Here is a 14,129-nt window from a genome sequence, read left to right as displayed (position 1 = left end):
ACTCATCTACCAGTTGATGCCGTAAGCTTTGACCTGTCCGAAAACGAACAAAAAAACAACTAAAAGCAAACCCCCCCACCCCCAGGTCTCCCTCCCACATGCATATAGAAATATGGCCTTAGCCCACAGTTCGCTGAAGGCAAGAAAACTAGAAGTTTAAAAAGCTAATACTACATACGTTAAATATAATTGGAGCTATTGCATAACAAAGAAGCCATATTTTGGACACCAATTAAAACTGACATAACATTACACCTAAAAGTTTAGGTTGTCCTCTGGGTGATAGACTCGAGATAGGAATATTTTACAGTAGTGTACGAATGTGTCATTTCAGTGAATCTGTTGTTACTTTTTTCTTTATTTTATATGATGTATTATAATTCATTCTAGTCTTGCAGCTTCTGTTACAAATGGAGAAGTATCTCATTTGAATTTTGTTATCCATAGATAAGCCATGTCTGTTCCAGCTGATGAAACTGTGGGGGACCTGCCGGTGAGAGATGTAGGTCTAACTCCAGCCAGAAGTGGACGATTAAAAGGTTTGTACCAGCTGCTGTTTATTGCAGACTTTGATCAGTGGCTTCTTTAGTTTCTTTCTAAAAATCTTTCTGATGTTCCCACTTACAAAATTAAGTTCAAATACCATTCAAAATCAGGGTTAAATTCTGAAAGATACTGTGACCCATTCTGTGGTCATATTGCTTGTTGTGATGGGGGAGTTGCTGTGAGATGCTAAAAACTGGAAATCTGGTTGAGCTATAGTGTTCATCCTTCCAGGAGAAGAGAGGACATTTTTGCTGGGTTGATGCCAAGGCCAGACCTATTTAACAGAAAGGGAACCAAAAGTTCTATGTAATTCTGATACGTTACTCAGCTGCTATTAGAATGGACCTACTGGTCTTAGTTTTGTATCTAAGTAAATTTAGAGTATTATGAGTCAATCTTTTCAAGCTTCAAGAGAGTATTTTGACTTTGTAACAGATTGAAAGCATCGCTGTGGTAACAATCATCTTATTTAAGTAGCATGTTTGACAGTACCTTGTTACCTGCTAAACTTTGTGTTGTCTAGTAGGTAATCAATTTGGTGTATCATTTGAATTTTTTTTATCTGTAAGAAGGAGAAAAAAAGGAGGTGATTAATATGCTAAGAAATCTGCAAAGCATAATCATACAAGAGTAGAATACCAAATTACTTGAGAACATTAATTACTTCTTTCAGTATTTCAAAAGAAGTTAGACTTTGAATTACATGTTGTTGAATGTATTGAAAGTAATTTAAAGTTGTCTTGGTTTGGATAGAATCATCCAGTACACAGAATGTCAAAACTTGGCAAGCTGTATCACAAATCAGTCGAAAGGAACTGGAAGACAGATTTTTTCGTTTACATGATGATCACATCCTACTCAAGCAGCATGCAAATAAGCAGGAGGAGAAAATTAAAAGGTATGGGGTTTCATGTTTTTATTTTAGATCACAATAACATTTTTTCCCTTTAAAGCATTATCAACAAATTAAAAACATGCTGATTTCTCTCAGAGTGCTTTTTACAGCGGTAGCAAAAATCATTCCTTGGAATTAATTTTTGTGTGTTTTTCTGGTTGTCTCTGTGGTATGTGAGATATTTTTTGTGGTGGACAATATTAGATCTCCGTGTAGAGAGGTACATTGCTAAGCACCACTTCAGAGCTGCTACCGTAGGTTCATAGATACGCTGAGTACAAATGTACCAGGTACTCTGGGAACAGAAGAAGCTATACAAACCTAACTGTTCATCAGGGATTTTGTCCTAGAATAAAAATGGCCTATACAGAGAGATTCTGCCCCTTATTTTGTCCTTCACTGCCCTCCAAGAAGGTGATGAGCATCTATTGTCCAATTAACCGTAAAATGTTTATAATTACGATCAGCTCTCCTTTATTCGGGGTAATCATAGAATGGTTTGGGTTGGAAGGGACCTTAAAGACCATCTAGTCCCAACCCCCTGCCATGGGCAGGGACACCTTCCACTAGACCAGGTTGCTCAAAGCCTCATAATAGACAACTTCACTGGAGAAGTCCCAAGCAGCATGGGGAGCACAGTACCCAGTGTACCCAAACATATGCAAGCAACTTGAGGCTTGTTATTAAATGTAGTGTTGTGCAGGCAAATCAATCAGCAGAACTGTTCATGCTATTACTGTATTCCAGAAGGGCTAATTCATCCAAAATTCATCCACTGTGATTCTGTGTTCACACTGTGCTGGTCTTAAACTAACAAAATCTTGTTGGATTTAAGCTAGCTTCTGGTCAGAAGCTAACCAATTCGTGGAAGGGCATCTGAAGATACTGCTTCTGTAGTTGGGACTATTCCATACTTTTCTAAAACCCAAAACATTTTTTCCTTCTGACTCGGTATAAGTCAGGATCAAATTGTCCAGTGTGACATAACTTTCATTTTTTTCTGTCAGGCTACCGTCTAATATGTGAAATGATGGAACAAATGAATTGTTTGCTTGTTCCAAATAGCATTTCCTGTGTTCCTGTTAGATGACTTATGAAATGCACTTATCATCTGCTTAAGTAAAATTACACAGAATGTCCAAATTGGAATACCTGAATTAGTATTTTAAGGCACAGAATAAATAAAATACAGTATTTGTGTAGATTGCCAGAGAAAAATCTTAACTCCTCAAGCTAAGTTTCTTTCCCAGGATCCCTGCTGCCAAAACCCTTGTAACTAAAAGGTTGGAATGAATTTGCAGTAGAAGTGCATTTAAAAAAAAAAAAAAAAGCCTGCTTACAGGCGAGTAATAGTCTGTGACATCCTAAAGTTGTTACGGACTTGTTTTTTGTTTTGCTTTTGTTCTTTTAAGTAGAAGCTTCTGTCCACAAGTATACAAAAAAAAAACCACCAACACCCACCACCCTTTAAATAAATGTGTCCTTATTTTCAGTTTTCTTTCTGGGCCTGAAAAAATAGATTCCTTGTAAACTAGATACAGGTCTTGAAGATGTGTGACCAATTTTGTAAAGTCTTGAACTTGTCTTTCTCATCAAAGCCACCTTTTCTTTCTTTATATGCCAATTTTTTTCCATTCACTGCTGGGTATGTTTTCTGTTCTTGTATATTACATCACCTCCATGTGCCCTCTCTGCCTTTTGTTCTAGCTTACCATTGTTTATCAAAACTAAAAGAAATCAAAGGTACAACTCTTGAGATGCCAAAAGCAAAATTTGTATCTGTTTAAAGACAGATGAAAACCATACTCTCTGTATCTAATTATAATCTTCATCTAACTGTTTATTCTCTGAAGCACACTGGTAATATTTACCAAGTATAACACTGAGTATGGCTATAAGAACTATTAAGTCTCTTTTTCTGGAGTACCTTTTTAAATATCACTCTCTATATATTTCAGCCATTTTAGAACTGAAATATATATTTAAATCCTGAAATGCTAGAAGTTATATGTCATTGGAATGTTGTATATTATTAGCATTCTTTCAATAGTGGAATGTTTTGTGGACTTGTAGCTTCTATAGTTTGCCCCACTACATCCCAAATCTGTAACTTCACTTAACAGCATGCAGAGGTTCCTATATAAGGTCATGCGTTAAAAATTACATTGAAACAGCATATGGAGTAAATATGTGTCCTCCCTTTACTAACCTTAAATGATAAGCCTTAGGAAACTGTTATTTGTCAGTGCTATAAAGCAGATTGCTGCACAGTGGTTTCAATTATCTTCAAAGAGTTCTTCACAGGCAGTAATAGTTATATCAAACCTGAAATTTATTATTCAGATTCTATGCTGAAGTCTTCACAGTGATTATGTTCCTTTCAACAGAATGCTTTTTATGCTGACTTTTCACATTCTTTTTCATCTTTTTTTTATTATTTTCCACAGAATGGCCACCAAGTTCATACGGCTTGTTAATGATAAAAAAGGTTCTGAGCAGGTTGGTGGCGGCCCCAAGTGGCTGGGTCGGGCTGTGGAGCTGGAAGAAATGATTGAGCGTTTGCAAGAGAGAGTTCGTGAGCTTGAGAAACAAAACGAGAGCCTCCGCAGCAAACTTGTTGCAACTAAACAGCAGCTCAAGATTCAAGGCTGTAGGTCTTGTTTGTACAGCTATGTTCAGTCTCGTATTAACACGGGTCTCAGAAAAGAGATTAAGACTGCTGGCATGCTGGAGCATGCAACAAAAGGTATGCTTCACTTCATTGAAAATAGTGGTTTGTATAGGTACCACTAATTACTGCTTCACTGCAGCGAGTGTGTACTCTCTTCTCTTCATCAGTGGGCAGTAGTACCTGTAGGCAAAGACTGTTCTTCCCTCTCTTTCTTGTATTTATTTATAACAGTCATGATAACTTGTTTGCCTTTGAAGTCCTTACTTTGAGAATTCACAGCGGTAGGGGTAAAACAAAAATACAGATTTGAAAATGCATTAGCATGCTATAACAAAGTTTTACATCTGTAGTTTGTTTGCACAGACATTTTGGTTTGCCTTTTTTAATTTCAAGTTTTCTTCTAGTCTCTTGATACACGTGTGCACAGCACTGCAGACTTGAAAAATGTCTTACACGTGTGGACTTTGGAAAGTAAATGCCACGATGCAGCCATCTTTAATGATGCATTTTACTGTCAAGACTTACTGCTTAAGGCAGTCTTGCTCTCAGTCCTTTATTTATGGTAGCTACACTTGGAAATTATGCTCTAAAACCTTTCTATTTTTGTAGGAACATGTGTAGAGGTAGTTGTACTCAGTTAACTTATACGTGGTACAGGTAATGTGTTTAAAAAAAAGGCAGTTATCTTTGCTTACAAGCTATGGATCAGGCTGATGGCCAGTTACATTGTTTTGTCTCTATCTCGCGCACAGAGTCTATATTTTGGTTACATTGATTATTCAGGTATGTCAAAACAGAAACATCTCATGTATTAGAGCAGCAATAAAAAGTAATTGGCTCTACCACTTTGCTTTAATTTGAACATAGTGCAAGTTTTGACGTTTTAAATACACCTACATTTTTACACTTTGTCATTAATTAGGTATTTTTTATTCCCCAAATAATTTTTTGTTTCTTTAACAGTGGAAAAATAGGGTAGAAATATAATAAATTTATTCAGGCCTAGTGTCAGCAGAGAGGAAAGGGCAACTTGGTTCAAGGATTGAAGATCAAATGTTGATATGGCATGTTCTTCGCTTGGCATAAGAACAGATGCAGATCAAAGATGTTGTGCAGAACTAGGGTTGAGGCCATGTTGATTGAGGCAGTGGTTCTTAAACTGCAGAGAACATGAGGGGAAAAAAAGAAAGTTGTCTGGTTCAGATAATAACGTTCAGAAACTGGACAGAAATTCTAGTTTTCCTACCTCAGTTCTAAGACTTCGTTCAAAGTAGAAGGGTAGTATAATTTGAGTGCTATGAATATGCAGTTTCTTGAACACCCTTTTCTAACGTGAAGACTATTATTAAAATCTAGTAACCAGTACTTTCAAGTTGGACACAGTAGTGTTGTCTTCCAGAAGGTCGGAGGATATTTTCTGTGATATTCAATAGCATAGGATGTTTCATGTTTTTCTCTTGCATGTTTTCTCATCCTGCCCTTTTGATTAATGATAAACCTATCAGTTCGGTGTATGTGCCCCCAGTCTTTAAAGACTGTTGGACAATTAGATTGCTCTGTGGAACCGTGAGGATGAATCTCAAAATATTTTTAGTGCTGATCAGAAAATATTTGCAGCAATTCTTCAAAAATAAAATGCATGCCTGAGAGAGATTCAGGAGAGCTTAGCTGTCTGTGGAGTATTATGAGGCAAGAAGAATCCACAAATAGTAAATACACCTTACTCTGTCTGCGTTATTTGGCTAGTTTACAAATACCATAGCAACTCGATCCAAAAAGATGTGGTCAAGTAGGAATAATCAGTAAATACTCAGTGATTTCTCTCATTACCTTTGTACCTGAGTACAGCCATCTAAGATATATCATGATTTGAACAAAAATAAGTAAAAAATACATAAGCTAGGCATATATATACACATATGTATAAAGCACAATTACCAATACCTTAAAGTAATACTTAAAGATCAAAATACAAAATATATAAATAAATGAAGTTAACTCACACAAATGTAAAAGAGGTAATTTTTTTTCAGTCCTTTTGTGAACCTGCTGTTGTTGTTATACCCTGAACCCAAATGACTCAATTTTGGGAACTGAGGAGTGGCAGCCTTAATGCTGTGTTTGAAATTCAATGCATAGTTTTGTCCCACCTCAAAACTTCGTAATTTTCTTCTTCCTGAAGAAAGAAAAGGAGCAGAAAGATTTGGAGAAACAATTACTTTTACTCCTGAACTAACAATTCTTAAGTAATTTCTGACTTTTCTTCACCAGGGACTTCTAAAGAATATAAGGAAATTGTTTGCACTGCTGCTGAAACTGGTCCTGTAATTGCTTGTCTAGGTAAATGACACTTGTGATATTGTATGGAAAATGCTATCAGAGAAAAAGTGATTACAAGTCCATGTTCCCATTTGATATCAATACTGTTCTTCTCTGAAGTTACCATCCCTGTTCTTCCTGCTTAAAAGTAAAACAGTCTAAGAAAAACATTTCAAGACACGTTTTTAACACTTCTCTTTAACAGTGCATGCTGTATTGCCATAGTTCAGTTATTACAGCAGCTGTGTTATAGATACTCTGATTATTTTTCCACGTGAATGTGAAGTTACATACTTTTTATGGCATCTATATAGGAGCTGTAATTGTTTGTACTGTATAGAGATTGTTTTGTTAAATGCTTTTTCATTCAGCATGACAAAAAATTTATCTTTTCTTTGTTTGCAGGAATGAGATTTCAGGATATAGAAGTGGGATCACCTAACCTTATGCCCCCAAGATGTGGACAGAGTCTGCTTGAAGATCCAGAGGCTGAAATAAAGAATTTGTATGATTTTCGTATTTCTTAATGTTTGTGATTACAATTATTAAAACTTGTGGGATCTTTTGAAGAGGGGAAAAAAACCATGTTTTCAGAAGCTTTTACTTAAGAAAATAAAGTGAAGTTGTTGGATCTGACAACAGCAACACTGGTAACAAGGTAGAAGTGTTTTATGTTAAGGAAAACACAGGATCAGGAATTTAGAATGTAGGTGCATAAAATTTGGCTGAAAGTTAAAACTGATCTTCAGTGGTGAGCCTTTCTTTGCTAGGATGCACTGCTGCCTAGCTTACTACTGGATGAAACTGAGAAAAGAGGAGAGAATCTTAGCTGCAAAATTATTATTAACATAACCTCTAAAATATGTAGAACAAACCATGCAAGTGGTGACACTATGGAGTGCATTACACTGACGCACTTAAACTTCATTTGTAGAGGTGGTCAGATTTTATGAATAAGTTGCAGAAAGTGCAGTATGGAATAGTAATGTAATGTGATTTTGATTCACTTCTTCATTTTGAAAGTTAGTTCAGTTGCTCATTTTAATTGAAATTGAAGCTCAGGCAACTCTTGATAACATCCTTAATGCAGAGACTGCATGAGAACAGAGAGGTGGTATATAGGGTGGAGAAAAGGTGGTTTATATCTAATTTAAAGATACGGAGCTTATAATTAGAACATTTTTCTTCCCCAGAGTATGTCAGAACCTATTATGCTCTTTAGACACATAGTTTTCTGAAAGTTACTTCCAGTATGGGTGTCTCTTTCCATAATGATTTACCTAAATCCTATTTACTGCAATATCCATAAATGCCAACTTTTCAATAAATGGGCAAGCTATGTATACAAATACATGAATTAATGAGCAATTATGTATTTTGTGCTTGAAGTTTTGTAAACCAAAGGTTTAGTGGGATCATAGGAAATAATTTTACAGTAATATTTTTATAAATGATTTTAATAAATAAATGTAAATTATGTAATGATTTTTAAATTGCACTCTTTCTAGCTTCCTGTGTAAATTTAACCCGTGCTGAACAGTTAACATAAAAAAAAAAAGAGGCTTCTAGTTAAATTTTGTTGCTGATTAAAATCAGTGATATAGTGATGGGCCTAGAAAGGGCTGTTTCTCCTATACCTATCGCTTTTGAAGATTAGGAAAATAAGAGCTGTCCATTAAGAATGCTGTGAATCTTGATGTTCACAATAGCTTTTCTCTGAAGACTGATCAAAAACATTGTGTTAGAGTGCAGAAAACGTTCAAATAGTGTTTTTTTTCAGAGATTTCAGTTCTCACATAGGTGACAAAAATGACCACGGTTGCTCAGAATGGTGCACTTGGGTACAACAGCAAACACATGGCCAAAAACTCAAGGTACTTTTAAGCCTACAATAGGTATATGAACTAGTGAAGAACTGTAGCTTACACATCAAAACCTTTAGGATGGAAAAAAATTTACATTGTTGCTTACTAGGAAAAAAATTATTGAAAAAGGTATCTGACATTAACTTGTCAAGAAAATCAAAATTGCGAAGTTGTGGCCTATTAAAAAACATTTGGACTCTGATCTCTAATGTTTAAGACCTTTTTTTTTAATTGCATTCACTGGATAAATTCCACTGTTAAAGACACATCATCTGTTTTTCTTTTTTGCATAAAGTTACCTAACTCAGAATAAAAGCTTAAAAATTGCTCTCACTGCTCCATCCATTGAAGTTCTCATTCTTTTGATCCTGGTAATGGTGTTTTCCTTTGCAGAAAACTCTTGGGGTATTAATGGACTATGAGGGGGATATGTTTAATAAGGAGTATAAAACTGTAAACAATGTTTTCAGCTAGGTTTTGCTAAACATTATTAAGTCCACATAAACATTTATTTAAAAAGTATTATGTTGTTTGTGTGGTGTTTGATAATGTGTTAGAATTCTTTATCTATTTATTGTACTATTCACATCTTTTCATGTGGTAATCTCTGTTTTCATAGTAAGTTGAACTCTTAAAACTCTCGTGTTGCATGTCATTAAGAAATACAAATTTTGCTGAACACTTTTAAAACTTTTGCTCTCTTGAGTATTTTTTTTTCCCCTTTCTTTAAATACTTACCTGTTTTTGGAACACAAGATGCTTGTACTTGCAGGGAGAGTGTGATTGAGTCCCAGAGGGAACGCATTGAGCAACTGGAACATGCGAGAAAGATACTTCTGGGTCAGCTAAGAAGGAAGGGAAAGGAAATTGCAGAGTCTGTCTCACGGCTGAAAGAGCAAGAAACGACAAGCCAAAGGTAGTGTGAAAAACAGGAATCTCCATAGTGGAAGCACTAGAAGAGCTAAGGCATAATGTTTATACATAGCTGTGAAAATTAATTGCTCTGTTAAGAAATACGTGCGCTTTTTTTTTTTCTTCCCCCCCCCTTGGTGACACTAAGACATAAAATGTTTTACCGAATAGCTATGGATAATTGTAAGCAAGGAGATTGTTATAATAATAGGTGCTTATGTGTTTTCACAAATAAACAAAGAGATTCATAATTACTATTCTAGAGTATTCATTTCCAGCTGATTCAATTATGTTAGAAGTTCAATTCATTACATTTTAATCAACTATTTTTTTTTTAGTGTAATTCTTAGAAAATGTTAAATATAGGTTCATAGTGGATAGTTTAATGTTCATTAATAATCACTGATAATTTGGAGCCTACCAATAGTAGTAAAATAATGGCCCTGTAAGGTAGAAGAGCAAATTTTTGAAGGAATATGGTATAGCTGTGCAGTGAACCAGAGCCAGACAGACATGCTTGCAGAATGTGTTTCATAGGAGAGCCTCTATTAGTTGAATCTCTTCTCTTTCTCCATTTTTTTTTTCTTTCACTTTTGGAAGAATAAATGCAAAATTATATAACTTTGCATCTATTTTTCCTCTTTACGTTTTCAATTTCAGCCTGTTACTTTCTATTGTATTGGGATCTAATGTGGCACGATCCTGTGTTCCTCACTCATTTGATTTCAGTGAAAGTTCTACTGGGATGAGAAGTGTGTGGTCAGTTCTTCATCTGCTTTTCAAGACAGGGACACCCTTATTATGTGTGACCATTTTTTTTGTGCATTAGTGGAGGTTCATAAATAATACATCATAATGTTTGCTATTAAATTATTCAGTCATGTGTCCCCTATTCAGAGTTTCCTTTATTTAATTTAAATAGGTTTAAGAAGTTGTTTTCATAAATAATTTCTCAGTCTGTGCCTACACTGAAATCGGAAAATATTTAAAAGATTTTTTTTTTCCTTATTTGAAAATAATCTGATAAAAATCTCAAAGAATCTGTGCTTCATTTTTCTATAGGTAAACACAGTTCTTTAAGTATAACAGTCAGAAACTGAACATAACTTATAAATTCCATGTCAGCTACCATGTCTCTGAAATTTTTAAATTTTAAAGATACACTTCAAATTCAGCTAAAAAAATCCTTGAATAAAGTCAGACTATAAAAAAAAATAGTGCTGATATTTATTTATTTATGTTTATCAAATTATTTGTGTACAATCCATGATACTTGATCTAAGTTACAATCTGAGAATTCATGTTTGAAGTTCTGGAATTAGTTCCTTTATAGTCTGTTTCTTGTTTGAAACCAGATAAAAGATATGTTAAGTATTTAAGAATTACTGTGCTTCGCTGGGAACGAAATGGCAAAATGTCTACTAGTGCATATCCAGAATAGTATGAGTTCTGTAATTTTGCCACCAGAATACTTTATGGGAGGCTGTTAATCCTCATGTATTTGAAGCTGGTTATATATTTTTATGCTGAATGAACCAAAGCCAGAACTTAGGGGGATACTCTTCTTTACAGGTTTAACTGTTAGCAGAGGTACCTATACATACTATCTCTAGGAGATTGTATGGCTTAGTTTCCCCAAAGGTGGAAAAAAATAAATAAAACATATTTCTTGGAATTGTAACTACTGTGTAGAACAGTCTGTGTTGGATGTTTGGTTGTACAAATAGATTTACAGTATCCATATCATTCTTATTTTTCATCATCTTTGCATCAGCAGATAAGAAACTGTCAATACTGGAGTATTGGAGGAAAAATTGGGAATTTAAGTGACTCATAAGGTCATCTTATTTCATCTTTGTAGTTTATGTCTTTGAATTTTGGTACAATTGACAGGTTTTTCTTGTGCTTTGTGAAAATACACTTGGCTGTCATCTAGTTACATTACTACCCAAAGACAGTTTATCCATTAAAACTATTTAGGGACTGTATGGTGCCAAAAGGACATAATAAATGTGCTTCCACCAGTCTTCATGTTGTAGCACGTCAGCCTGGTGTTAACAACATCAGGTTACGTTCAGCCTTTAGGAAAATCAACTTTTAGGAAAACATTATTGTGCTACATGATTAAGAAATTCATGTGATTTAAAATAACTGTAGTTTCCAAGTAGTAAAGCAGCGACGGTTAAAATCATTGATCCATCAGTGGTGAGGGAGGGAGGTCCTATACCCACAAGAAATCCAGTTATATTTTAAAGCCACCTTTGCAGCTTCACTGCAGTTTCTGTAGAACAGCACAAATGCTGTGTAACACAGCTGAGTTCACATGCAGTGTACCCCTCAAGAAAATTATAGCTGCAATAAATGTGTTTTTTCAGTATTTCATTAGCAATTGTTTGGGAATTGTTTCAGGAATATATAATTCCAACTTAATTCTAACTTAAGGTAGCAACTTGGCCTACGGGTTATTAGACTAAACACATTTTTAAAGTACAAAATCTAACTGCGTTTAGCTTGGCCAGGTTTAATGTAAAGATGGCCAAAGCCATAATAACCTCAGGGATTTTTGTCTATGATAACACAGTGCACAATTTAAATCATTAAGTTAAAACAATCGCATTTTGCAAGCAGCTAGCTTCAAATAACTTAATTGCTCATCGTACTTTCCAGAAACATTTTTAAAGACACCCCAAAATGCATCTGTAAAACAGGTACTTGGGTTTTGCATGTTTATGGTGTTTTTTTGTGATTTGCTTAATTTTTTTTTTTTTAATGAAAAAGATCATTTGACAGTCAATTCTTTTGGCATTTTTTGCTGCAACATGACTTTGGCATTAGACCTGTTAAATGTGTGGATGTTGGGTCAGGAGTGTCATATCTGAGGCACTCATGACTTCTGTGTTTGCATTATAGCATTGCAGACCTAGATTAATATGTGGAACATGTTAGTCACAATGCATTATCTCAAGGGTTTTGAGGGACTACAGCATGTAAACAAATTTGCTAAATCATGTCTAGTATTAAAAAAACACCTTATATTTGCATTTCCGTATCTGATTTTTCATTTTTAAATTCTTTCCTCCCTAAAGATCATGACTTTTTCATATGTAGATAGCTCTTGAGGCAGGCAGAGAAATACAGAATTTTATATTAGTATTTAAATCATCTTGATAACTTAGATGCTAGAGCTATTGATGTGGTATTAATGTTTTGCTTACTGCAAATATACTATCAGTTAGAACATAAAGGCCAGGCTGGATGAGGCTTGGAACAACCTGGTCTAGTGGAAGGTGTCCTTGCCCATGTCAGCAGGGGTGGAACTAGATGGTCTTCAAGGTCCCTTCCAACCCAAACCATTCTATGGTTCTATGATTTATTCTATGATAAAGGTGCTACTAGAAAATAAACATTGTCAAGGGTTTTTTTTTCCCCTTTATATGTGAACTCTTATAAGGAAGAAGAGGTAAAGAACATAATATATATCAAATTATATCCCTAAGAAGTAGTAGTATTAATGCTTATTTCCTAGGCCTTGTAAAATAACAAGAGTACTGTGAATTGATGTATTCTTTGTCTTTGCTTGGGAGTCTATATATGTATCTCGGCCACTGATGCATTTGTGATTGAGAGCTATTGGCCTAGAAACCTTTTGTTTATTTTGCCAGACAGAGGGTTAGTAATCCTAAGAAGTATGGTGGTGATGCTTTCTAACTTGCTTGTTTTTCTTGTTCTGAATGTGAATGGGGAAAGTTGGGGAGTCGCAGGTCCAGTTGATACAAGAGTCAGGACTTTCCAAGAGTAGTCTCAGTATTGTATCCATGTCCTGCTCATATGGAAGTAAAGACAAGATGCAAGGGATGTGGTTTAATTAGACCTCAGTTTTATTAGCTTAGCCATCTGGGATTTACTGGCATAAATTTGTACAGTGCAGGTCAAGATCCTTTCTTCAATCATTTCCTTCTGATGTAGGTTGTTGTCAGCCCCCCATTCTCACACAGCTGGTCCCCAGCCTGTTACTGGGACCCCACTCTATATGTTCTTAATCCAAATGGTAAGAGCTCTGGAAAAAAGAGATTATCTTTGGTATACTTCAAACATTAACCCCAAGCATAATTCTTAGGGGTTTTCTACCCTTAGTCACTTTCTCCTAGCTTCATTTCCAGATTCAGGCTTTTTCATCCATCTTTAAGATGAGGTTTAGACTGGAAGGATAGAGTTCATCCTCTTTATTTCTGCACTTGTGGGAGAAGGTGTGCTACAGCTAAATCAGTATGCCTGTAATTCAAGTTGCTGCCTCAAAAGGGGTGTTAGTTCTTTTTCTGACTTCTGCTTCAGGTCTACCTCCATGTCTTTCTGTGGCAGAATTTTTGGCTTTTTCTACCAATAGAGAATATATGGAATGAGCTATCTTAGTACAACTTTATATATTATTTTTGAGCAAAATATTCTCTATGTAAGTAAAATGTAGTATTGAGTTTTATATAAAAACTGTATATAACCCCTATATTTAAGTTATATCGGAATGCCTGGGCAGATGATGTGAGAGCAGAATACATCAACTACCTGGGAGGGAGAAAGCTGTGTAGATAATCAATGTCTATTCTATTCTACTGTTTTGTGATTTCATTTATAGAAAAATTAGTTTACTTTGCCTTCCCCATGAAATCTGAGACGATTTTGTTCTTCAACAGCAAGCTCCTTGTCATGTACCTAGATGCATTGGACGTTGCCTAGATATGCTTTATTTAAGGAAATAAAATATTGTAGGAGTACTGTAGAGAAATAAATTTGTTGCTCTAGTCTATAATGAGAGCTGAGATGGTGATTGATGCAATGCACTAATAAGAAATTAATGGCACATGCTTTCTGTAGCTAGAAATGTCATGAAATAAATACTTTTAAAATTGTAAAAATTGAAATAATC

The 14,129-nt window shown here is 35.1% G+C and overlaps 1 protein-coding gene across 1 annotated transcript in view; it reads left to right on the top strand.

Annotated features, from left to right (window-relative positions):
• Positions 1–454: 454 nt before the first annotated feature.
• LOC104505685 (protein fantom-like) overlaps positions 455–14,129 on the top strand; it is a gene marked incomplete at its 3' end in the record, with an annotated part of 57,024 nt that continues 43,349 nt past the window's right edge. Inside the window, 5 exon segments of the mRNA XM_010152272.1 lie at positions 455–539; positions 1,300–1,444; positions 3,889–4,187; positions 6,837–6,936; positions 9,069–9,212. Coding sequence (XP_010150574.1) covers positions 455–539; positions 1,300–1,444; positions 3,889–4,187; positions 6,837–6,936; positions 9,069–9,212 — 773 coding nt within the window.

Source organism: Eurypyga helias, unplaced genomic scaffold, assembly GCF_000690775.1.
Source record: "Eurypyga helias isolate BGI_N326 unplaced genomic scaffold, ASM69077v1 scaffold13035, whole genome shotgun sequence".
NCBI classification, from domain to species: Eukaryota; Metazoa; Chordata; class Aves; order Eurypygiformes; family Eurypygidae; genus Eurypyga; species Eurypyga helias.
The sequence above is the reverse complement of the archived record's forward strand: the minus strand, read 5'-3'. Positions and strand labels throughout refer to the sequence as shown.